This window comes from Nilaparvata lugens, chromosome 2 (genome assembly GCF_014356525.2).
Source record: "Nilaparvata lugens isolate BPH chromosome 2, ASM1435652v1, whole genome shotgun sequence".
NCBI lineage: Eukaryota > Metazoa > Arthropoda > Insecta > Hemiptera > Delphacidae > Nilaparvata > Nilaparvata lugens.
The window spans coordinates 76,681,978-76,709,551 of NC_052505.1; the positions used below are offsets into that span (position 1 = coordinate 76,681,978).

At 34.7% G+C, this 27,574-nt stretch overlaps 1 protein-coding gene across 2 annotated transcripts; it reads right to left on the minus strand.

Annotated features, from left to right (window-relative positions):
* Window positions 1-1,651: 1,651 nt before the first annotated feature.
* LOC111047689 (venom protease) lies at window positions 1,652-26,494 on the minus strand. Of its 2 annotated transcripts, none has more exons than XM_039421756.1 (7): window positions 26,314-26,494; window positions 21,933-22,121; window positions 18,621-18,715; window positions 18,002-18,111; window positions 6,808-7,067; window positions 5,003-5,160; window positions 1,652-3,330 (listed from the first exon to the last, which is right to left on the minus strand). In XM_039421756.1, the coding sequence occupies exons 1-7, from the start codon at window positions 26,462-26,464 to the stop codon at window positions 3,124-3,126; spliced, it is 1,170 nt and encodes a 389-aa protein (XP_039277690.1). In that variant the 5' UTR covers window positions 26,465-26,494; the 3' UTR covers window positions 1,652-3,123. The 2 variants fall into 2 exon arrangements, with proteins under 2 accessions (XP_039277690.1, XP_039277689.1); XM_039421755.1 differs by lacking the exon at window positions 21,933-22,121 and adding an exon at window positions 24,389-24,583 and having other exon boundaries at window positions 26,314-26,471.
* Between the last annotated feature and the right edge of the window lie 1,080 nt (window positions 26,495-27,574).

Genomic DNA, 27,574 nt, shown 5'->3' on the forward strand with positions numbered 1-27,574 from the left:
TTTTCCAGTTGATGAAATTGATTATCAATAGAGAAAATGATTATAATTTCATCAATACAGAATTAGTTGAATGAATTGTCTATGTACTGAGTTCTTGGTCAACAATAATTGGTATTTATCCAATCATTATTTTTCTCAGAAGTTATTTTATTTGAATTAAAAAATATTTATAAGCTCCTATCAATTTATCAATCGTAACAATGAATTTTTCAAAACATGAATTTAACCAAATAAAAAATTGCCGATACTTCTGTATTCATGTTCGCATGTTTTCCACTTATGATGGATAGCAAAAATATTGTTGAGCGAGCTGCACGGCGAATTGTAATCATATGTCTGTAAAATGGATTAATAAATAATTATTATTAGCCCCCCTATTAAAATTTATGTTCAGAAACCATCCCCAATATTCACACAACATATTCCCAAAGTTTCATGCCGTTATGTCAAGAAGTTTTCAAGTCTACAGGGAACAAACAAACATACAAACAAACACACAAACAGACATTCATTTTTTATAAATAGATTTCCATTCGGCTCAAACAAAAGCCTCTCTAAATGAAGGTAGAATGATAAGGATTCAGTTCTGTTGTTTTAACATTTTTTCAAATCACTTTCAAAAAGTTCATGTAGTACCTACTATTGTGTTTGACACTTCTGGCGCTATCATAGTTTCACCACTATTCTGTTCCACAGTCCTATCTCTTGCAGTCGTTAACTATATCTATAATAATTATATAAAGTAAAGAGCTGGCTTATGCACGTACGGGATAGGAAAATTATGTTTGACGCATCATCACGTCTGAACTACTGGTCTAATTAACTTGAAATTTTGCTTATAGATTCTTAATTAACCAAGGATGGTTATAGGCCTATTCTCAATTCTTCAAAATTTCATTACGTCAAGTTTTCATTTTGTCAAGATTTAAAATATATCCTTGCGAAGCACGGGTTCTTGCTAGTACAGTATAAAACTCGACAAACTAGTTTTAAACAATAAGCAATTATTATTGTTGTTCAATATTCGTATTATTGGTAAATCAACTTTTCACCGAATACAGTAGAAAGGTTTTTATAGTCCATACAGAATTATTAGTTCTGACCTGAAGGGATATGCGGAGCAAAGAGAAGTAGGGATAAAGCGGCCTGCGTTCTTTAATCTCTTGTGAGTGTTCAACTGCTCATGATACGCATACGAAGTTTCCTCTCTGGAAGTACAGAGTCGACTGAGTCTAATCGACAAATTGGCAACTGCACTTCTTTCTATAGGTGCGTACAGACTTTCGCTCTGCTCCGCGGTCGACCGTCAGTCGAGCAGATCGATTGATGATCGACCGGGGAGCAAGAGTGGAACGCGAGAAGAGCTAGCATCTCCCGTAACGATCATGATCGGAGCGTGCGCGGAGCGTGTTGGAGGCGCGTATATCTGTACGCACCTTTAGACTTCATTGTCCATTCATCAATTTGATTGAAACAATGTGATCTCCTTCCATTTCTCTGCTCCGCATATCCCTCCAAATCAGAATTAATTTTGTATGGACTATAACTTACTGTGATACGAATATCAATCACTCTCTCACTTCTCATAATGGAATCACATCAATCTTTTTTAGGATAGGTAAAAATGTAACAAAGAACTCAAACACCTCCATCTCTCTTCTATCTACTTAATCAATTTATTTATCATAATACCATTATTAATACTGAAACTATTATTAGTTATTAATATTATACTTTCAGTATCATTCCCTTGAATATACAGCATTATTGGTGTATTTTGCAACATAATTATCTGGTCAAATAAAACCCTATTCTCTTTTATTCTATCCTATAAATTTGGAAGTACGTAATTGAACGAGCGTTAGCGAGTTCTCACTTTTGACTTACTGGAGGCTAAAGTCGTTGTCTGTCTGTATTTCTGTGTTCTACAGTTATTTTAGCAGGAATTGATCAATTAGCTTCAAATTTTGAACACGTATTCTTCGAATCTTTTTACAGGTCAAGTTCGTTGGACAACAAAATTGACTCACTCCTTCGTCCTTTTTCAGGATATACGAATATCATTGAGAGTGTATAAGAGAAATATTGTTATTATTTATCATTTAGTCAGCTGAAGAATTCATTGCATGTAATTATTACTATCCATTCATTCATTTATAACATAAGCTGAGGCTATTTGGGAGCTATCACACGTGCTGACACATGATTTCAGCTGGTTAATATGAAACTTAATTTACAACTTTTGAATGATATGGGTTGATATTATCCCAAAGCTGTCATTGCTCACAAGCCAGAAGGGAGGAGAAGTATTGGCAGACCAAGAAAAAGGTGGGGGAATGTTTGAAGGCGGAACAGGGATTAATGCCTACCCCTATTAGAAGACAACACCGATTATCAATATGCGGTTTTCGTCATTGATTTCCCTCGTAATTTAAGTATTTTGGAAGTGATCATTGACAAGCAGATCGTAATGGATGAAATATTAGAGAGTATTCATTTTCTCTTGAAACTCTGTATCAAAATCATGTATTACATCATGACCACCTTCTCATTTAGAAAGATGAATTTGGATTTATATGGGGTTCAAAGATATTGGAGCGACATAGTAGCATTTAAAGAGTAATTTTTCAATTCAAATAGGACCCCTAATGAAACCTACTGTCAAATTATTCTTGTAAGAGAAATATCCAGCTTTTTTCACTATTATCTTCAACTCAGTATAATAAAAAGTTACAGGTTTCAAAGATTTCAATACAACACTTCTTGAGCAAGTTCTCCAACACAGGGGGTCACTAGTTACTCTATTATCATTAATAAGATTACGACCGGTTCCAATTTCACAATGTCTATCGTTCTAAAGATAAATAACAAGCAGCTTGTTATAATTTAATTCTCAATAATGTCGTATAAGTTATTTTTGAAAACAATAAGGCCTAACGCTCGAACATGGTAGCAATTTTCCAAAGTACATCCCGGCCAAACTTCTTAATCTTGACAAATAATGACTAATCATATCACAGAGATTTATGTTCTGTATGGTAGACTATATACAATGATTTTCTCAATGAATAAGTTTGGAATGGAGAAGATCGAATGCACTTTTGATTGTGAAGAAAAACATTGCTATGTCCATACAAGGACATCATCACTGTTTTTCGATGGCCACACTACTGTCTCTATCCAGTCCAGGTAATGGGATACTTTTGTATAAACTCCAGGATAGCCTTCCAAGCCACATATATATCCAAATGACGTCACACCGTACTGGGTTCTCATTTGACAGGAATATTTAGTGGGATTTATAGAGTAGAGTGGTCCGCCAGAATCACCCTGCAAAACAAGAGAACCAGTTCTGAATAAGTCATCTTGAAATAGATGAAAGAAATTGTCATCACTTCTGGAGCTCCCGAAATCATTTGGAGAAAGCACAAAAATTCCCGTGTCTATTTTACTGTTTCTGATCTCGAGTCCCCAGAGCAACAAGAAGGAACAAGATGGATAGAAGCAGAAAACCTATCCTAGGCCCAGTTTGAAATTTCTTTATCACTCATCATTCATTCATTCATCAATTTGTTCATTCATATACAATAATTTATACGTTGAATACAAATAAAATAATACAATATAGTGCAGTCAAAAGGTGGGAAGAAAGGCCGTTTGGGGAATTAATTTCGAACAAGCTGAATTGGTGCAATGATTATGGAGTATTATTTGACAACTTGAATGAAAAAAGGTTGACCTTCTAGCCCTGGAGGTAGAATAAAAGGCCTGGTGCTAGTTATGGTGGTTGTCCCAAAAACCTTGAATTTATAGTTCCTTTTCAGTTCCCTGCGATTTCCGCCGAATTGAGTCATCGGCATGAAAAACACGACATCCTCTTTTTCGAATGAAATGGAATCATTTGAAAATCTGTATCTTTATTTAGAATTGAGCTACAACTTTTCAAAAACTAGTAAAAAGTTTGGAAAAGTCGAAATTTAGAGGAATCTCCGTTTATAATCAGCTATATCTTTCGATTTCCACTATTTGAATTTTTGAATAGAAATCCTTCTTTGTATTTTTTTGCTCTACAACCTCAGACCAGGTAGACAGTTCTATTCCAACTAGATCTCCAGGTACACCTGATTACAAATTGCTTTGCATTTGACCAGTTGGTTACCATGAAACCATCTTTTGGTGGTAGGCCGACTATATTTCTTGAATTGGTAACTATTAGCATAAAGAATCGACATAGTACTGATGATACACTGTACAACTAAGGTGATAGCACATTGGACAAGTGTGAGTGATAACATAATTTTGAAGGTTTTTAAAAGAGCTACAACATTTTTTTTAAAACGCAAGCATAAACTTTTATGCATCAAATATAAAATTAGTTGGCGGAAACTCCAACATATTTGCTGACTTCGTATAGGAATAACTTTCTAACCAGTCATACGATAAAATGTTATCGGACATTGGAAACTCCAACATATTTGCTGACTTCGTATAGGAATAACTTTCTAACCAGTCATACGATAAAATGTTATCGGACATTGATTGTGAAACTATTCAAAATGTTACAATAATGTATCATTTCTATGTAATAAATTCAATTTATCCTCAAAACATAAAATCGAATTCGGTTCGGCACCCTGTTTTGGAGTCGAGGTATACCTGCTTCACGAAACCCTTGCAGTTTCGAACAGTGTGAATTTCAATTATTATTGTACGTTCAATTTTTTTCAAATTTGGCAAGTGTTCTTATAGTACTCCATAACTTTTCGAATTCGGCAACAAGTATACTGGGAATTATACTTGTATATTGGGAAGACCTTCCCAATTTTTCATGCTTAGTATTTGTTGAAGATTTATTGTTTGGAATATAAATTCCGCAATCTTAAAGAAGTGTTATTCCGTCTCTTGCATACCAAGATCACCAACTTGGTGGTAGAGCGTCATACCCAAAGATACTGAGTGATGTAACGAACTCTATGAATTTCTTGTACTGAAAAGTAATCACCTGACAACTGTCCTTGCCTCCTGATGCAACTCCAGCACAAATCATTGAATCAACATCCATGCCACGTGGCAGTTGATTGGTGGATGCTGTTCTTGAGCACTCAGACACATTCAAAATATCCATATCAGCTTTCAGTAACTGGCTACTTGTTCGTTCAACTGCAAAAATATTGATTATTTGTGTAGAATCACATTGAAGAGTATATTACACTAGTCTTATAACAGTATTCGTACAATCTATTCAGCATAAAAGTACCCTTAGCCTAGAGCTCTACGGTCGAGGCGGAGATAGGAGATGAGATGTTCAGGGTCAGACTTGAGGGAACCAGAGACAAATTCTAAAAGCTTATGGAGGGAGGATTGTAATAATGGGGGACAGTAAGGGGGGTTTAGAAGTAGGGGGTTTAAACCCTTGATTACTGCTAGGTTGCCTGTCCAATCCTATACTATTAAACGAGCATCTTCTGTTTAGATGTTTAGATGTTTAGATGTTAAGATGTTTAGATATTTAGATGTTCATATGTTTGTATTCTACCGGATCACGAGAACGGCTATAACGATTCTCACGAAATTCAGAACATAGTAGGTTTATAATATAAAGATTCGATTGCACTAGGTCTCATCCTTGGGAAAACTCGCTGAAGGACATTTAAAAGATAATTAATATTCATCCTTGGGAAAACATCTGATAATAATTATTTCGTCGTCAGTTGGTGGTGGAAGTGAGTAAGCGAGTTCATGTGTGTGGGACTGTGTCAAAATTATGACTCAGCTGTTAAACTTTTGTAATCATTCAATTAGGTAGATAGTGCCGGTTGCGAAAAATCCGGGTTATTGTCAATCCTGATTAATTCCAGTAGATCCATCTTTTTGAAATGGTCTTCTCTGATTTGGTTCACGTGAAGTTAATCAGGATTAGAATTTAACCGGCTTTTGTGCAACTGGGCCTTTGTGAAGGAAATTTTTGCATTTCTGTGGGAATTAATCTCAATGTACTGTGATTAGATAGAACATTTCTGTATGAATGTTATTATAATTTCTTCTTTCGTAATAATTTTTTTATGCTTTTGTACTCCAAAGCGAATTCGGTCCCCGATATTATTCTTAAATGAGAATCAGATATAATGACAAAGCACATGTTATCATGTTACTATGCTTTGGCAAAAAACATTTAGTTTTTAGAGATTCCTATGCTTGAAATTTAGGTTGAAACCTATGCATAGGAAACATTTAGTTTTTAGAGATAGATGAATATCTAGGATCTCGAAGTTCAGCGGCGGGATAGCAGGAATCCTCCTGATATTCTCCTTAAAATCAATAATTTCTTCATCAGTGCTGTGATTTCCCTAGTAGTTTGTTGACTGCTTGAATGGCATTCAATTCATTATTTAGGTGGATAATGATATAATTGTTATAACGGTATATAACTATTAGATTGTTTTTGGCGTATACATTAAAATTTATCACTGGAATTTTAGATCCAATTTGAGAATAGAGTTTGTATAAGAATACTTATAAGCCTAATTGGAACATTTGAAAATCAAAATACCCTTTTTTAACTTTATTCTATTACCCAAGACATGTTCCTACTTATTATGAGAAAGATAACTAAATGTCAGTAATATGTCGAACCATGTCGTGACTAATAGAATGAAGTTGAAAAAAGTACTTTGATTTTCAAATTTTTACATAAATACGAGTAGCCCTCACCAAAATAGTGAATACTAATCGAAACATAACATAGAATAGTCTCAAATTGTTGATAGTAAAACAGAATACTTATTGTTTCTGCTGCAAGGAGCCTACCAAATCCAATCCGACCCCAGCCAGCAACCTGGGCGCGAGTGTCCTGCACAGGGTCCTCGGTCTGCAGGCATATCGGACCAATGTAGTCGTTGAACGTCACTTCTCTGTCCAGTCTGTAGAGTGCAATGTCATGGTAGTTCTGATCAGGCTTATACTGGGGGTGGTTGAACCTGGCCACAATTTCGAATATCTCTGGCCGGGCATCGTCCTCATCTGTTGACGTATCCAGATCACCAAGTTTCGCCCACCTGGCTAGTCCGCTAGAAAGTAATGAACATTTATCATCGTTCTCAAGAAATATTCAATGAATGAATACCTAGGATCTTCAAGTTCAGCGGCGGGATAGCAGGAATCCTGATATTCTTCTTAATCAACAATTTCTTCATCAGTATAATGTAAACGGTAATTTAGTAACTGGGGAGATTATACCGAAGAGTTCAAGAGTTCTAAAAAAAACATTTAAACTTGCTTAAATTGATAATTCCAATTCTTTTTATCGTCTTATAAAAAGAATTGGAATTATCAGTGACAATTTAAGCAAGTTTAAATATTTTTTTTAGAACTCTTGAACTCTTCAGTATAATCTCCCCAGTTACTTAATTACCGTTTACATTATACTTCTCAATACTAATTATTCTAGTGAGTCTCCTTGAAGATCTTGTAAGTTTCAACTTGACGGGATTTGCTTTTTTTGTATGTATGTGACGCATTTTAGGCCAAACCCTGATTTCCATGTAATTTCACAGTAACAAACCGTTGGCACGTAGATGTATGTGTGAAGTTTTTAGAAACTTTGCATTTTCAAGATAATATGGAAGGAAAAGTTATTTCCTTCATTGTAATTACAATGGAGTAATATTGTAATTTTACAATATTACTCAATACATTATCTACTTTTAAACTTAGGTGAAATAATTGCAGTTGCTGTTGTCACGTTATTCTTTATATTTAAATAACGATTAGCCTCCTGCTTGGCATCAGTCGGTAAAGCATGAGATTTGATATAATTAGGTCGTGGTTTTCTAATAGTATTCAGTCTTAAAAAATCTTGATAGGCCTAGATATGGGCTTCTCCTATAACTCTTGTAATTCAATAAATAATAAATATATATAAAAATGATACTTATACTATAGTGTTGAGGAATAAAAAATAAATTGCACACCATGAACGTTTCATACATATATTACACAAATAATGCAAAAAAAATAAATCGAGGCAAGAAATATATAAAGAGCGATAAAAAATATAATATAAAAATAGAACAATAATTGAAATCAATAAAATATCACAGGCTAACTTTATATTCTAGATTTATGGCACGAATCATTACCATGTGCCTTTATCTTAAAATCATATGCATTCTTTTGCATGTAGCTGCGATATGCGCTTGCTAATACTTGTCGACTTGGACAATTCAATTAAAAATATGTGCTTTAATATCAGCTTGATAAATTAGCCACTAATAATCCAAATATATATATATTAAAATCTCTAGTACTTAGTAGATTTCTTTGTATCGAATATATATTTTTATCTCAGGGTGCAAGATTCGGCACCTGACGGAATAGGTAGAGCCATTCATCTAGTGAATTAGAACTATAATAAATTATCGCAAATTGAATTGCAAAAAATTAAATATTATATGCATATGTTTGATAGCCTAGATTTTGTACTTCTTTGATTTAATAGAAATTTCTGAAATATTGATCTATATTTTTCTTTCAAATAAATACCTTTAATACTAATTTTACTTGCGCAAGTATTACTCTTATTAATTTCTCAATTTATAATAAAACCCTTTCGGCGAGCTAGCTTTGATCATTAGATTAATTCGAAGCACTAGGGCGCCCATCACTAATTCAAATTTAATCACTCACGTGTCGAAAATCTTCTTGTAAGCCGCCGATGTCGATCCAACTCCATGTGGTCCGGGAATATGGTAGCCGGAATCGTCTCTTCCAAGGGGTTATAAATTTAATTAAAAATGAAAATGACTTCTGCTTCACAATAGCATCACGAAGTCTTTTAAGAAATTTAATAATTTACTTTAACTTTAACTTTTACAAAATCATTAGTAAGGTACTTCGCTCTAAAATATTGGGGTCCTCTTATGGTGGCATTGGCTGGCGAGTGCTGGTTCTTCCTTCTCAAGTTTTACAGATCCTCTTTCCGACTTTCAAATTAGCATAAAATTTAAATATCTTAGTCCTCCGCCATTTAGGTTCAAATAGATCTTACAAAAAATACCAAAATATTGCTTAGATTATATGATTAATAATTTCTTTGCATTCGAGCCATATCGATAACATAGATTACACAAATTTTAACACAAAATCTAGTACATTTATATAAATATATAGAAATATTTTTGAACTGGCCTACAGTTGCCGCCTATTAACTGCCGTTTTACTATTGGTGCATGCAAATTTTATTCGGTATTCATGCGCCTGGTAACTCTTATTTCCTGAATACATTAAATTATTTTTATTTGGTTTTTTATTTATGCTCTTTGCATGCTAGTTAATATTCTATACATTAATATTAATTCCATGCTACCTAATAATTAGCCACGTGGACGGGTGTTTTTTCATATTGCACACCATCTGATTGCAATAAAGCTCTGCCAAGGGGTTTTGGTCAGATTCTACGTTCCTCGGTTTGATCGATCTCTAGGTCACCGATCCGTGAATACATGTACATAACCTCAATCTTCAAATATTTTATATAATAATCTATTTATGAGCAATAAACTTCCTTCAAATCCTTTTTAGGTTCTTGTACCATTTAGCCAGAATAAGCTGATGCTATCTAATCTTAGTTATTATCTATTTGGCGATATTAGCCAGTTACTTTATTTCAGACCTATTACTGTTTCTGTTAGGGCTTTTTGTCTACCCAGATTTAATATGTTACACGCGCCCCTGGGTTTGAATTCAAAATATTTGAGAATCACAATGTTTTTAATGAAAACCCACCCTTCAATACATCGATATACACTATACTTTATTTATAAATTATACTCTCATACTTCTATCACAGTTCGCAGACATATTTGCTGCATCTCCTTTATATCTTTATCAAATACAATAACAAATTCTCCTCCTCAACACACATAAAATATCATAAATATAAACTTCTAAACGCACTCCTCCTGACAACATTTAAAACATAGTAATTTTTAAATTCGCCGCTTGCAGGGCCGCCAACCTAACTACACACATTTCATAATTCTCACAAATGATTCCTTTTAGACAATAATTTCGATTCACAAAACTTCTGGGCTTATATCTTATAGTATTTCTTAGGTCTTAATATAAATAATTTTCTATACATCAGGTACAATACTTTTCTTTTGCTAATGGCTCTTTGGTTTTGGTAGCTGGTATTCACTTTAAGTCTTTTTCAGGTAACAAACGTGGCATAATTAAAAGTAATAAATATAAAACATATAAATAAATATACCGACATTAATAAATATAATAAATAACAATAATAAATAACTTTTTGGGTACAGTACTTCTTTTTATAAACATATGTTCAACAGACGTCACATATTTGATTTAGGTGGCTTTGCTCAGCTGGTCGCTGTTCTACATTTCATACTGCTACATGTTACATCAGAATTTGCTGTCGAATTTCATAACTAACCTAACTGCTCAATTTTTTCTCTAAAAAAGGTAATTAACATATTTTAATTTTACTATCCCCGCTTGTGTCCTTTTTTATCTGATGTATATAATTTAATTACATATTTAAAAATTGTTCTTTTTCTTATTGCAGGCTTCTAACGGCTGGAAGGAATTAAAACACTGGATTGTTGCCACGCGGTCCTATACCAATATTAAATTTATTAAGGAAGGTTAGTAATCGGTTTGATAATAATGTTTTCCTTGATTTCTTATCATATTTATTTCAAATTCTGTGATATTGTATGTGGAAATGTTGTGATTTACTTGCATCTTCTTGCATTCTGTTTGTAGATGTTGTAGGCTGGTGAGGTTATCTGCTGTTGATTTGTGAGGCTGTCCTATTGATAATTTATCTTCATGAATTTAAAGCCCTTGTATCTGGTGTATCTTTTAAAACAATTCCTTGATCTGGTTCTGTTTTCTTCCTTATGATTTCTATTTATTCCGTTGAGTCTCAATATTTTCATTTTAGTGGCATTTTTTATAATTCTAGTTACACCAATAAACGACTTTATAATATAAAGCTTCCAATCAACTTCATCCGATACTTTCCACTTAAATTCATTATTAGGCTTCATCATCATAATAAACAATTCAATAATACAACACTTCCAATCAACACTAATAAATTCTTTCAACAATAACATGGTCTTAATTATAGCATCACTTTTCAATATTATCACAGCCATCATAACAAATATTAAACACCATAACAAAACATTTATCATCTTTTCAATAGTATAATATCTCATCATATCATATCCAGGTACTTCCATTTTATTAATATAATTTTTTAATTCTTCTAATCTTATTAGCCACTTTCCATTCTTCATTAGTCTCAATAAGTAGTCCACTCCATTATTTTCCCGGCATGAATCCATAATAGTATTCCTATCAGTTCTGTTTCTGTCATATTCCTTTGGCCTATTCTTCCGGTCACATCGCTGATCATAGCCTTTAAAACGTATGTGCCGCGGATGCACGCCGTCGGTCCGCTCCTGTCCTCCTCGGTGTCGGTCCGGTGTCCTCTTCGGGCGTTTGAACCGTGCATGCGGCCTCCATCGGTGCGCGCGGTTCCTCCGTTTCTTCCGCCTCCGGGCCTTGCGATGCATGTTCTTCATTCGGTCCTGTATGCTGTCCTCCTCGTCCTGATACCGGTCGGGTGTCCTCGGGCGCCTCCGTCTCCGGGCCTTGCGGTGGTCGCTCCTCTTATCCGGTAGTCCGTCCTCCCTGGTGTCATCCTCTTGGTCCTCTATCCTGGGTTCCTTGGGGTGCCTTGGTGGGGTCGAATGATGCACGGGTGCGGTGGCGGTCTCTTGATGCGCGAGTGTGACTTTCAAAGCGGGTAGTATGGTGGCGGTCTCTTGATGTGCGGGCTGCTCTACCTGCGGTGATGGATCGTCGGCGGGTTGCTCTTCGGTGGGGAACAAGAAACTTAATAGAGGTTGATGCCTGCGGCTGGCTTTAATTGCATGGTGGGCGGCGGTTTTTGATGGTAGGCTGTCTTGTATTGTTATATTGGGGGTATCATGTAGACATAATTGTTTAGATGTAGTTTTCTGTATATCTGGGGGCGGGTCGTTGGGTGTTGGGTTCTGGGTTTTTTGTTGATTCATTCCTATTGCATGTGCTAATGTATAATTTGTACTTACTTGTTGAGGTGGCGGTTTATAATTTCTGTTGTAACTGTTTTGTGTGTGATTATTATGTGAGTTTAATCGATCACGGCCATCATAGTGATTCCTACGATTGCTCTGCTGGGCATAGTGGTTGGTTGTACGATTTTGAAATTTTTCATTATTCCAATTACCATTTTGCCTGTGCTCATAGCGGCGTTCAAATTGAGGAGCAGATCGGTAGCGATCATATGATACCGGTTCATATTTTTGGCTGTTATGCGGATTAAATTTTGAATTATGTTGATTTGATGCGTATCTCTGGTCTGAGCGGTGGTTTGATATTGCCATTGCAGACTGTATGCCATATAAATGATTAATCAGCTGCTTGCAATCAGTAATGGGTTGTGTGGCGAGTGCCATTCTAACTTGATACGGTAGCTTCTTTAAAATAATACTTGCTAATGCCGATTCATTAATGGGCTCGCTCAATTGAGAATTTTTAAACTGTAGGGCAGTGACGAAAGTGGTACATGCACCGTCTAAGTTAGGGTTGAACTCGCATGATATGATGTCCGCTAGCACGTCCAACTGTTTACTTCTGCTCCAATACTGTTCCAGGAAGACAGCTACAAACTCATCCAATGATGTAAATTCATGGGCTCTACTCCGAAAGAACATCAGGGGTTCGCCAATCAATAAATTAGTCAAACGAAGACGCCAAAAATTCCAAGAGGTAGGTGCAAGAGTTTGTACTAATTTTATCTGATCAATGAATGGTTGAGGTTGCAAATGGCGATCAGTATTATCAAATTTTCCTAGTCCTTGTAATATACTATGTACGTTGAGGTTGTCTGTTTGAATCCCTTGAGGTCGTTGTTGAATATGATTTTCTAATGCTGTTATTTTTTCCTGTGTTATCTGCCATTGACTATTATGTGTAATTTTATTTGCGTTTATTTCTTGATTTAATTGAGTCAGAGTGGATTTTTGAATTAGTAGAGTTCCGTTTAAAGCTTTACAGGTTTCAGTATTTTGATTGATGCTACCTTGCAGTTGGTTCATTTTTGTGGACATATTAATCTGTTTATTTTGTATTTCTTTAATACTGTTAATATTTTTGTCAACTGTAGTTGTTAATGTTTGATTGGCAACGGTAATTTGTTTGTGGATTTCTTGGTGGCAATCGGCCTTAATGTTATTGGTTATATCCTGAATGGGTGTAGTGATTTGTATGGTTAGGTTATCTATCCTTTCGTTGAGCTCACATGTAACCGTATCCAACCTTTCCGATAATCCTGCCGTAACTTTATCCTGACTTTCTTTCTGTAGATTTATCATTGCTTTTAATTCTTCCCTATGATTCTCTACTTTAGCCTCAATAGTATCCAACCGTCGTTCTACTGATTTTATAGCGCCCGCTGTCTCTTTCATGCCCTGTTCCATTGTTTGCTTATTTGCCTCTTTCATTTCCACATTCTCTTTTTTAATCTCCTGCATCATTTTGTCCATTGTGTTTTGTAGCATAATATTGAACATACTGCTAGTTTGTTCCATCATTACCTTTTGAAAAGGATCTAGCTCTGTGACTGAAAATAGACTTTGTTTGCTCAGATGTGACTCGGCCTCTGGAGATGCGGGTTCGGCAGGCTGCTCCTCGCCCCCTTCAAAGTTGATCTCTACTATCCGTTGATTCAATGGTGTGTCAGCGGCGTCGATTCGAGTGGATGATAGAGGTTGCAGACCTGGTGGATCGAAGACTATCGACCCGACGCTTCCTGGTTCCCTTTCTCGTGGCGTATTGGCATCTACCGTGGTGGGGTTTGATGTGCTTGGAGTCGACAAAGTGGGATCTGTGCAACCGCCGTACATATATGAAACTTCAGAGTTTGCGGGAGTGTGATTCATTATGTCAAATATGATAAATGCTAATTAAACAGTGACAAAAATGATAAGCGAAGATGCTTAAAAAAGAGACACAAACCGGGACTTACAGTGAACAGTGATGTGTAAAGTGTTTGGATACTCTTACAACAAGGTATTTATACTTAAGTTTTTTACAATGCTCTAGCGCCCCCAATGTTTTGTTGATTTATTCTTGGCTAGTTTACAGGCTGCGACTTATTTTCCAACCGGCTTAAACACCTAATATATTTTTGACTAGAAAGTAATAGCAGTTTAGGCTTATAAAATATAATCTCTCTTTATAAACATGTAATTTTTCACAGTACTAATAATATAAAATTTTCTTTAAAACATATAATTTCTCTCTATTTAAAGCTCTTGTTTCCCCAAAAAGTAATACAAATTTCCCTTCGCCAGTTTTCCTCACAACTCGTATAAGTTATCTATAATTTTCAATATGGTTATTGACTTAATTTCAAATAATTATTCAATGAGCTTGGCTCTCATCATCAGTCCCACGTTGGTACGACATGTCTTTGTGTCACGTTATTCTTTATATTTAAATAACGATTAGCCTCCTGCTTGGCATCAGTCGGTAAAGCATGAGATTTGATATAATTAGGTCGTGGTTTTCTAATAGTATTCAGTCTTAAAAAATCTTGATAGGCCTAGATATGGGCTTCTCCTATAACTCTTGTAATTCAATAAATAATAAATATATATAAAAATGATACTTATACTATAGTGTTGAGGAATAAAAAATAAATTGCACACCATGAACGTTTCATACATATATTACACAAATAATGCAAAAAAATAAATCGAGGCAAAAAATATATAAAGAGCGATAAAAAATATAATATAAAAATAGAACAATAATTGAAATCAATAAAATATCACAGGCTAACTTTATATTCTAGATTTATGGCACGAATCATTACCATGTGCCTTTATCTTAAAATCATATGCATTCTTTTGCATGTAGCTGCGATATGCGCTTGCTAATACTTGTCGACTTGGATAATTCAATCAAAAATATGTGCTCTAAGATCAGCTTGATAAATTAGCCACTAATAATCCAAATATATATATATTAAAATCTCTAGTATTTAGTAGATTTATTTGTATCTAATATACATTTTTATCTCAGGGTGCAAGATTCGGCACCTGACGGAATAGGTAGAGCCATTCATCTAGTGAATTAGAACTATAATAAATTATCGCAAATTGTATTGCAAAAAATTAAATATTATATGCATATGTTTGATAGCCTAGATTTTGTACTTCTTTGATTTAATAGAAATTTCTAAAATATTGATCTATATTTTTCTTTCAAATAAATACCTTTAATACTAATTTTACTTGCGCAAGTATTACTCTTATTAATTTCTCAATTTATAATAAAACCCTTTCGGCGAGCTAGCTTTGATCATCAGATTAATTCGAAGCACTAGGGCGCCCATCACTAATTCAAATTTAATCACTCACGTGTCGAAAATCTTCTTGTAAGCCGCCGATGTCGATCCAACTCCATGTGGTCCGGGAATATGGTAGCCGGAATCGTCTCTTCCAAGGGGTTATAAATTTAATTAAAAATGAAAATGACTTCTGCTTCACAATAGCATCACGAAGTCTTTTAAGAAATTTAATAATTTACTTTAACTTTAACTTTTACAAAATCATTAGTAAGGTACTTCGCTCTAAAATATTTGGGGTCCTCTTATGGTGGCATCTGGCTGGCGAGTGCTGGTTCTTCCTTCTCAAGTTTTACAGATCCTCTTTCCGACTTTCAAATTAGCATAAAATTTAAATATCTTAGTCCTCCGCCATTTAGGTTCAAATAGATCTTACAAAAAATACCAAAATATTGCTTAGATTATATGATTAATAATTTCTTTGCATTCGAGCCATATCGATAACATAGATTACACAAATTTTAACACAAAATCTAGTACATTTATATAAATATATAGAAATATTTTTGAACTGGCCTACAGTTGCCGCCTATTAACTGCCGTTTTACTATTGGTGCATGCAAATTTTATTCGGTATTCATGCGCCTGGTAACTCTTATTTCCTGAATACATTAAATTATTTTTATTTGGTTTTTATTTATGCTCTTTGCATGCTAGTTAATATTCTATACATTAATATTAATTCCATGCTACCTAATAATTAGCCACGTGGACGGGTGTTTTTTCATATTGCACACCATCTGATTGCAATAAAGCTCTGCCAAGGGGTTTTGGTCAGATTCTACGTTCCTCGGTTTGATCGATCTCTAGGTCACCGATCCGTGAATACATGTACATAACCTCAATCTTCAAATATTTTATATAATAATCTATTTATGAGCAATAAACTTCCTTCAAATCCTTTTTAGGTTCTTGTACCATTTAGCCAGAATAAGCTGATGCTATCTAATCTTAGTTATTATCTATTTGGCGATATTAGCCAGTTACTTTATTTCAGACCTATTACTGTTTCTGTTAGGGCTTTTTGTCTACCCAGATTTAATATGTTACACTGTATAAAGATATAGTTACTGTGGGTAAATTCAGAATATATATGATTCATAATCGAATCAATCATTATTGACTACTATTGATCAATCAGCTGTCAAGTGGATTATTATTATTATTTATGCGTCATTGTGCTCATCTCCATACAGTAGTCAATGATCAATGTAAGAGCTTGTTCACATGACAGCGAATTACGCTCGGTTGTCGCGCGGTAGCCAAATCGCTCGATTTGCCAGCCTCGTACACATGACAGCGATTCAAGAGCTATTTGCCCTCGGCTAACTGTGCAAAGGCTGAAATTAAAATTTCTACTGGTGATATTTTTCAAAGTTTCTCGATTTGTATATCATTAAGCTATCAAAATGAAAAAAATCTCAGAAAAACATTTTTTTCCGATCATTAGTTTTTGAGACATTATAAGCGCCTAAAGTTTAAAATTTTTGGAACAGAACATTTCAAATACGGTAAGAGATGAATTCATGAGATTTGGAAGATAAATTCTTCATTGTATTGTTAATTGAATAAAACAAACATTTTTTGAAAATATCAATTTTTGAGAAAGCTATTCAATTTACTAAAAATGACCAAAAATAACTTATTATGTACATAAATAACCTAAGAAATTATGTTCAATTATGTTTTAATAGGGGAGATTGAGTTTATACTTTTTTACTTTCAAATGTCAATATGTTTATATTATTGAAATTGTTTTTGCAATAAAAAATCAATTGATAATTAATGCAGCTGCCATGAAAGTGTAAGCAAATACAATCAATATAAAATTTTAAAATGAAGATTTTTTTTATTTTTGTCCAAGTTTGAATTTCGGTGTCCCAACGTGGGCTAGCTTACCCTACTATGGAATATGATCCTCTACAAACTAACTTAAACTGAACCTACTAACTGAACTGAAAATTGTAGTAGAATAAATTTTAATTGAACTGAAATTATACTAGAATGTGCACTATGTGAACTACTCTACTCGAGACCGCTCGGTTGACTGAAGACATGAGTGTAAGCTCTCATGCCTGCTCTAGTATATCGAGCCGCCCGGCAACCGAGCGACAACCGAGCGGTTGGACTGGAGACTACAACCGCCGCGATTCGCCGGCGACTACTAGTAGACTAACTTTACTCTACTAACTCTGGTCAATGTTGGCTACTCTGAGTAGTTGCATGAAATTGCATGGAATGTTAACCTGTCGACCTTTCTTTGCTTTCATAATACGGACGATTCAACGCGCTGAATTCACTTTGTGTGTATTCAGAAAATGCATTTTCTCTTATTTGGAGCGTCTATTTCGCTCATATAGTTTACCCCATGCATTCGGCTAACGAGCGAAAAAAATTCAGCAAGTCTGAGTAGCCCGAATTGTTGTGGCCTCGGAGAGGACTGTGGTTTGTAACTAGTAGTATTATTGTCTGGAACTTGGAATCATCCAAGATAATGTTTAAACTCACCTGTTGAATCCATCAGTACAATGAGCTGCACATAAAACGTATCTTGTGCTGATCAATGAACCACCACACTGCCAAGTTTCTTTTCCTTCTTCTCCATAACCAATGTGAGCCTGCAATTCCAATAGCCAATAATAATAGATTTATTTCTACTGAACCTGTTAAGGAATATTGATTGTTGTTTATTAATAAAACGGATAGTTATTACAATATTATCTTGTATAGTTATTCCAAATTGATTTTTTTTATATCATTGTACAGATCAATAATTATTTTCTTAGTTTATGTTATGAAAATTCATCTAGAACTTTGCCGTATTGTAAACTATTGTATAAGTGTATAAGCCAGTACATATTGTAATCTACATAAATAGAGTACTCAATCAATCACTTTTTACATTCCACTTTTCATTCCAAACATCAAACATAGGTACATCTCTACAATATAAGAGATCAAAAGGAAGCGTTGAATGACCATTTTTCAGGAATCAATTTATGCAAATTGTAGTTTTCAAGGTTTTCTGATAATGCATCTCCAATATAATACACACCACAAATGACAAAGCACTTCACGTAGGTACTGAACAACTGTACAAAAGACAAGATAATGCGAAAATCCTTACCATGAATGTAAGCTCTTTGGGAGCTGCAGAAACTCCTCCAAGAACATACGGGACGATGAGGATTGGACATACTTGTCTCATATATATGTCACACACTGATGAGAATAAAAACAACAAAATATATAAGAAGAAAAAGAAGAAATTGTAATCATACCTTTCCAGTCCATAAATTATTTAAAATTTTCTATGATGATTCATCATTAATATTTTCTATGATTTCATTCACACCACAATACATTGATAATACACCCGACACACTGGTTAGTTGGACATCAACTCAACAAAAGGCAAGACTTATTATTATTTGTAATGTATTATTCGGATACATTCATCCACACGTTTGGTTAGGTGATTATCAAGAAATATATAAGAAAAAGAGGAATAAAAGAGAGTCATATTCAAAAAGATGACTTACTAGAAAAGAGCAATGTCTTGATAGGATAATAGTCCAGTCACTATAATTATACATTGGTGCATGCAAATCATATTGTAGCTCTAATTTTTAAATATATTATTTGGGTACATAAGAGAAGTCCAGAACCAATATTTCTTCATGCAAAACTTCCTTGTGCTAGATAGAGGATGGCCCAAAAACCTCGTATTTTCGGCTCATTTTTCCAGTTTTCAGCTATTTCTGCCAAATCTCGATCGAACAGAACAATTCCGCCTTTTTTTCTAGGATATGAAATTCTGTATAAAATGAGATCATTCGGAACTCCTTATCTCCAATGAGTACAGAGTTATGATTTTTCAAAATTGAGTGAAATTTGAAGAGAGAATCAATTTCATACACTTCATTCTTCTCGGCTCGTCAAGGCGGTCCAAAATCATGCATCATAAGTCAAATTCGGTCGAAAAGTGGAAGATTTATTTTTGAGTGTACTTAAGCCCATATCCCAATACACAAAAATGGCCAATTTCTATATTCAATGCTGCATGTCTTTTGAAATACTTCTGATAAAATTTCCAGATCTAGTGAGGATGTGAAAATTTTCCCCCTCTACCCACTCCAATAGATAATACTTTCATTTCCAATACCATTCGAAAGTTACAGAAGATTTCAAAAATGGCGATTTCAGTTTTCACATTTTTCCGTGATTTTACTGTTGATCAAGTGTTTCTAAAACGAGTCTGATTCATCATAGAATCTCTTGATTGATTCCAAATTGTATATAAATTCATCCTCTACGATCTCAGTTGTCTAAAATCCATCTTGAATAACTTTTCCCTATCATAGTACTGCCAAAACCGTTAATATGATAAAAATATCTACAATTTCCGGATTTTTTTCAACAATCAAATCTCACTCTACGAAAATATTTTTTCATAAATCGTTTACAGCAGGTGAAAGAGGAAATTATATTGTACATTTCAAGATCAAGTAATGATTTTTATAATAAGAAGTTACCGAGATACATTCATAGCTTTGAATACAGAAATTGGCTATTTTTTGTGTATTGGAATATGGGCTTTAGTACACTCAACAATAAATTTTCCACTTTTCGACCGAATTTGATTTATGATGCATGATTTTGGACCGCCTTGACGAACCGAGAAGAATGAAGTGTAGTACGATGAAATCTGAGTATTGTGTCAGAAGTTATAAGAGTTTGAAATTTTGATCCTTGAGGTGTCCTTAAGCGCGCCTCTCCACTAGGAAATACTGAAATGAAGTGCATCTAACGGGTGATTCTCATAGAACATAATTTTATGAACTTATGTCATTGTGCAAAATATCAATGTGAAGACTATGTAGTTGGTGATGATGGTTGAAACTGAAAATTAGGTGTTTTTCACAATACAAGGAGCATTGTTGTCAGGTGTACCTGGTAATCTATATGAGATAGAGCGCTCTACCTGATCTCAGATTGTAGAGCACAAAAATACTACCAGAGGGATTTTGAATTATACATCTGAATGGTAACAATCGGAAGATATTGTTGATCAAAATAAAAAATTCATCAAAAATTGATTCATCAAAATTTCATATTATAGAAAGAAGGCGAGAACAATTTTTTCTGTCCGATTTCGAGATTTGGCAGAAATAGCTGAAAACTGGAAAAATGAGCCGAAAATACGAGGTTTTTGGGCCGCCCTGTATCTAGCACAAGGAAATTTGCATGGAGAAATTGGTTCTGGACTTCTCTTATGTACCCAAATGATATATTAAAAAATCAAAACTACAATATAAATTGCAAGCACACCCCCTTTTTTATGTCTATATTGACTGGACTATAATGAGGATAGAATGTTGCTGTAATTTATTCCTATTGGTCCAGTCAAGGAAAGGTTATAGAGGGAAAAGTTGGGAAGACAATTTTTGACCCCGCAGTTCTGTTTAGGGTAGTGATGAGGTAAACATATCAAAAGTCCTCACCCCTACCCCCTGTGCTGAGGGGGTGGGGGTGGTTTAGAGGTACCATTTTTTGGTTTCTCGCATAAAACTCAAAAACTATGTATCCTAAGGACTTGACTGTCATATAACGAATTAAAGCTTACATAATTTCCCACAATATTTATTCTACAACTTTTTTCATATCTCCTCTAGTTTTCGAGATATCCGCTCTTAAAGGTGTGACATTTTTGAAAAAAACACGTTTGTCACCAATTTTTTTCTATTTTTGTTTTTATAACGTTTTAAAAATCGACGGGAAGAGTTATATGACAGTCAAGTCCTTAGGATACATCGTTTTTTAGTTTTATGCGAGAAACCAAAAAAATGGTACCTCTAAACCACCCCCACCCCCTCAGCACAGGGGGTAGGGTTGGGGACTTTTGATACGTTTACCTCCTCACTACCCTAAACAGAACTGCGGGGTCAAAAATTGTCTTCCCAACTTTTCCCTCTATACCCTTTTTTGAGCATTCATTGCCTGGACTATATAGGTTGATGATATCTCACTTCACGATTATATTTTTACAAAAATCATCTAGTTGAATACATAATTACAATTTTGGTGTGTTCAAGTGATAGTACTAAAATAAGATTCATATCAAACGGTCAGCATTGGATGAATGGGAAGCGTTTGTGTTACTTTCAGGGGAAGCTGACTATTCAATGTGAATCGTACTAAGAAGAGTAAACGCAAACAGCAGCTGATAGACGTTTGCAGACGTCTGCAGACAGACGGAGAAAAAAACCCTCTTCAGGTGTTTGAATGTTGCAACGCACACAGACTTCTCCATGTATCTGCTCACGTCTGTATGCAGACGTTCGATTTTCTTCTACGTCTGTTTTCTGTTGTGTACGTTCATTCATGATAGTGTATCAAGAATGATAGTGTATTATATTAAAGAATAGAGCTTACTCACTTGTGCTAGCGACTCGTCGTGTTGCGCTAGCAGCATCCCGACTTGTTTGCATGGGTTCGTCACAGCAGGTTAGCGGATCATTACCCTCAAACCCGCACAGTTTTGGATATATACCCTTTTTCAAATTCGTCCTGATTCCATATAGAAAGCAGTATTCCACCTTGATACATTTGTCAGGATCACAAGTATCTGTAATGCAATAATGTGTAACAAATTATCTTAAATAGCAAGCAAAATCGCTTATTGAAAAGATTTGATAGGTCTCTAGCAAACAGCTGCTTTGTTATCGCCGGGTGCGATATCAACAAGTGAGAGATTAGATAATAACGGGTATCCTGGCTACAATTATTAGAACAGCCAAATAGAAAAGAATTTTATTTGCCACTTATTGAATTATATAAAATAATGAAATTTTGAGGTTGGGCTATAATACTTACTGGTCGGCAACCTAAATAATCGATCAAGCCGTATAATTTGAAATTTAGCCAGACACCTTTGGCAAATTTTTGTTGTTGTAAACAAATAGCATTCAACAGAGGATTTGGTAACCACATGGCATGTTATTGTAAATGGAAAAGCAACTTAATAAACTCAAAAAAATGTATTGTATAAAATGAGCATGTACAAAATACATAAAATAAATAAAAATATCAAGGAAGTATGTATATTCTATCAGGCGCATGGATACATTTGTAATTTTGAGATGAGCCAATCAAATTGCAGTGGCTGATTGGCGGTAATAACAAGCCGATTCAAAAATAACACTCCATATTTATATAAATTATAAGAATTTATAAGTTATCACTACTCAGTTCATGTATCGGATGTAATCTGAGTAATTATAAAATATAACACATAAGATATAGGTAATAGCCTAGCAGATTGACACGGACTATTTGATCATACAATGGTGTTGTAGTTGAATATTTGAATAATATGCAAATTTGGAATACGGAAGTATGATCGTAGAGAATAGGGGTAGATCAGAGCCACTTGCTTGCCAGATGCCACCATGGAACGCCACTAATTTTATAGAGCACAAGTCCCTTTTTTGTTAAATTGTATGTTTGAAAGATTTAAGTTTAAATTCAGTAATTAATTTTCATAAGACTTAGTGATGTTGTATTAAGGCGTAAGTCTTCAGATATTTATTATTCCTTGGAGAGGACGACTTCGGCCACCAGAAAACCCAAGACGACGGGAAATTCGGATCGCCATCATCATCTTGTGAATTTCGGCACGTGAGTGATAGTTAAGAAGAAATATATAAATCTAGGGCGCCCTCAGTGCTTCGAGTGAAACAAGATTTAAAAAGCTAGCTCGTCGAAAGGTTATACAAATATAGAAATTGCAAGCACACCCCCTTTTTTATGTCTATATTGACTGGACTATAATGAGGAAAGAATGTTGCTGTAATTTATTCCTATATTAGTCCAGTCAAGGAAAGGTTATAGAGGGAAATGTTGGGAAGATTATTTTTGACCCCGCAGTTCTGTTTAGGGTAGTGAGGAGGTAAACATATCAAAAGTCCCCACCCCTACCCCCTGTGCTGAGGGGCTGGGGGTGGTTTAAAGGTACCATTTTGTGGTTTCTCGAATAAAACTCAAAAACTATGTATCCTAAGGACTTGACTGTCATATAAAAAATTTAAGCTTACATAATTTCCCACAATATTTATTCCACAACTTTTTCCATATCTGCTCTAGTTTTCGAGATATCCGCTCTTAAAGGTGTGACATTTTTGAAAAAAACACGTTTGTCACCAATTTTTTTCTATTTTTGTTTTTATAACGTTTTAAAAAGAAACGAGAAGAGTTATATGACAGTCAAATCCTTAGTATACATAGTTTTTGAGTTTTATGCGAGGAACCAAAAAATGGTACCTCTAAACCACCCCCACCCCCTCAGCACAGGGGGTAGGGGTGGGGACTTTTGATACGTTTACCTCGTCACTACCCTAAACAGAACTGCGGGGTCAAAAATTGTCTTCCCAACTTTTCTCTCTATACCCTTTTTTGAGCATTCATTGCCTGGACTATATAGGTTGATGTTATCTCACTTCACGATTATATTTTTACAAAAATCATTTAGTTGAATACATAATAACAAGTTTGGTGTGTTCAAGTGATAGTACTAAAAGAAGATCTATATCAAACAGTCAGCATTGGATGAATGGGAAGCGTTTGTGTTACTTTCAGGGGAAGCTGACTATTCAATGTGAATCGTACTAAGAAGAGTAAACGCAAACAGCAGCTGATAGACGTTTGCAGACAGACGGAGAAAAAAACCCTCTTCAGGTGTTTGAATGTTGCAACGCACACAGACTTTTCCATGTATCTGCTCACGTCTGTATGCAGACGTTCGATTTTCTTCTACGTCTGTTTTCTGTTGTGTACGTTCATTCATGATAGTGTATCAAGAATGATGTGTATTATATAAGAATAGAGCTGACTCACTTGTGCTAGCGACTCGTCGTGTTGCGCTACCAGCACCAGCATCCCGACTTGTTTGCATGGGTTCGTCACAGCAGGTTAGCGGATCATTACCCTCAAACCCGCACAGTTTTGGATATATACCCTTTTTCAAATTCGTCCTGATTCCATATAGAAAGCAGTATTCCACCTTGATACATTTGTCAGGATCACAAGTATCTGTAATGCAATAATGTTATGCAAATATTGTTGAAAAGTTCTGATGAAGGAGCTGGTCAATTGTTGCTATAACTAGTATTTCAGGTCCGGATGGATAAAGTTGCGAAACAAATTGAAAATATCTCTCAAATACCTTGGAGCTAGAAGGATTCCACAAGATTTGTCTTGTTTCTACTGGAATCATATTTGAAATGAATTTTAGTAACTGGATCGTCTCTGCGATCAATATGAAGAGTTATGCTAAACTTCAGTTTATTCATGATGTGCTGGAGAGAAATGAACTTGATTACTGTCAATGGTATTAGCGTAGTATTCGCAATAGCATCCTATTCTATAAACAAAATTATTAAATCTACTCTAGTTTGATCCAAATGGATAACAGCCATGACGCAAGTTGCATATTGAGGCGCGATGCGACGTGACCCGAGTCTGCTAGAGAGTTTACAACATTTATGAACATTTATGTTGACCCCTGCTAGCTTAATTTCAATGTGAGACTTATAATAAGATTTATGATATAATTTGATCATATCATATAAACACATCTAGCAGACTCGAGTAACGTCGCCTTGCATATCAATATGCGAATAGTCTAAAAGCAGATTTTGGAATCCAGAAAATCCTCTTATTTTTCATGAGCCTCCTCCCCATTCCCAAAAAGTCGAAGATTGGTTCGGAACTCATTATTGCCTTTCGACTATTTGTCTGTCCTTTGACTATCTCCTATTGAAAAAAAACAAGCCTTACACAATTGATCAGCTAACACACAGAATCTAAGAAATATCCCCAAAATAACTGACAACCATCAAGAAAGTAGCAATCATATTGAAAAAAGTGTTTGAACGTTTATTCTATTAGAAATATTCCCACTATCCATTTTAATAAAATAAGCTTATTGTACGTAAATTGCAATGCATTTTTTCAATATAGCATTCCGATTTTTTCTTATTTTTGAGAATATTATCACGGGGCTGCAAAATCTTTGAATGGATGAATTATCAATTTATTCTCCAATCCCAATTCCTTCCAATCACAAAAAACCAAAACAATGTCTTCAACCAATGATCGTAGGATAATTGTAGTCCGAAGTCTATAAAAATAGGCTAAGACATCTCGTATAATTATTTATATGAAAAACCATTGTTTTTGCAATGTTCTTCATTTCAATATTAACCAGTGGCTTCTATAGATTTTTTTAAGATTCTCAATTTCATAGAAAAATTAATTCTCTATTCATTATCATTATTATTATCATCAGTATTATTCGCAAATAGTTGTAAAATATTCCTCACAGCCTGGAGATAGAATGAATGAAAAGTATTCAACTACTTATCAGTTCAATATAAAATCAATACTTCAAATTTGAATACAAAATTAAATTTGAATTCAATTTAAATATGAATTTGAATGAAAAATTGAGAGAATATAAATACGAATACTTGTATACATTATTCTTGTTATTGAACTTAGCCAAGCTTCGTTTAGTTACCTATCAACCAATTATCAACTATCAACCAGTATAGTACTAATTATTTGCAGCTATTTTCTGAAATCCTATGGCGTTGAGAAAGCAGATTTTTATAGCAGCCGGTCCGAAACGTAGTAAAGCTCTGACATATTTATCTTAATTATTTCAACTCTAAAATTTTAATTCCATTCAAAAAAAAAACAAAACCATATATTTTTCATAAGTTGTCGACAAATATCACTTAGAATGATATAGCACTCACCATCTTTAAACTGTTGTGAGCAAACTTTTGAATGTGCGATAACTATCAGCAATAATGTGGTTGTAATTGGCACTAAATTTGTCACGATCATCTTGGAACTACTTCTTACTACTGACTTGAACGTTGAAAGAGGCGCACTGAGCCACCGCATTACAGCTTTCAATAGCCTTGACGACTGGTTCACGCCACTTGAAATGCAAACAGCTACACCGATTATGTTTATTCACAATGTTGTAGGAAGGGTCACTGGTCACTGTCGTTGACACTGGACTCAGATTGACCTTGTTCTAATTAGAAAGTAGTGTTCTTTTGTCCAGTGAACTCTGTTGTTCGAAGAGGAGGATCGAACATAATAAAGAGGAAAAAATGTCTCCTCCTTCAACCAGTGGGTCATTTCTTCTAGTTCAATGGAGCAATTCTTCTAGTTAAATGTTTTGAAATTCATTGATTTCCGAACCTCTCAACAATCAATAAATATCAGAAATGACAATGACTTACGTCTAACTGATATTGGAATGAAGTTCTCAGTTTCTTTTGAGGAGGTATTGGACACTTCATCTTCATTCCGATTCAGATCATCTCATTCGCTCATCACATCCATTTCAGTCGGCAAATTTGGGTTTTGGCTAAGTGTTGCTTTTGAAACAATCTGATAAGAAGATCTCTGAAGAAAGATTCATTTCAAAGGAAGGGTTCTTATTCGAAGGAGTGTATAAATTGGAGAAAGGATTCTCATTGAAGGGATGGTTCTTATTGGAAGGAGTGTTCATACTGAAGGAAGAATTCATACTGGAAAAAGGATTGACAATGAAATGAGGTCTCATATGACCACCCATAGGAGTCCAATGCTTTAGACAACATACTATTAGTTGGCCATTGACAGTGTGTCCACATGCTATCGGCGGCCGTCCCGTTGGCATTCCTCTCGTCAGCTCTGGACAGTCACGCATCACCTTGCAAACTCCTCTGAAGTGCACGCATCCACATTCAGCCCATGTCAACAAACAACAGATAGTGCTAAAGTGTGAGTTTACATCATCTGTGTTCATAAATACTTCAATACTTCAAAATCGATTAGTACTTCTAAACTTTCAGTTCAAAGGAAAATAATATGAAAATAAATGTTTCATGAATGTAAGTTAGAAAATGCTTTCATGCACTGTCATTGAAATTATCACTTCATGTTCAATGAATTCAACAGTTGAATGATTTCTAGTTGTATCAAATTGTATTGCATTGTATATTGAATTATATTGTATAT

Excerpts from the sequence above, each read along its gene's own strand:
- LOC111047689 (XM_039421755.1), bottom strand. The coding sequence starts at position 26,464 with ATGCGGTGGCTCAGTGCGCCTCTTTCAACGTTCAAGTCAGTAGTAAGA. Across the intron at positions 24,584-26,313 it reads CTCACAACAGTTTAAAGATG|ATACTTGTGATCCTGACAAA; the intron begins GTGAGTGCTATA and ends ATTGCATTACAG. Across the intron at positions 18,716-24,388 it reads ACGACGAGTCGCTAGCACAA|TGTGTGACATATATATGAGA; the intron begins GTGAGTCAGCTC and ends TATTCTCATCAG.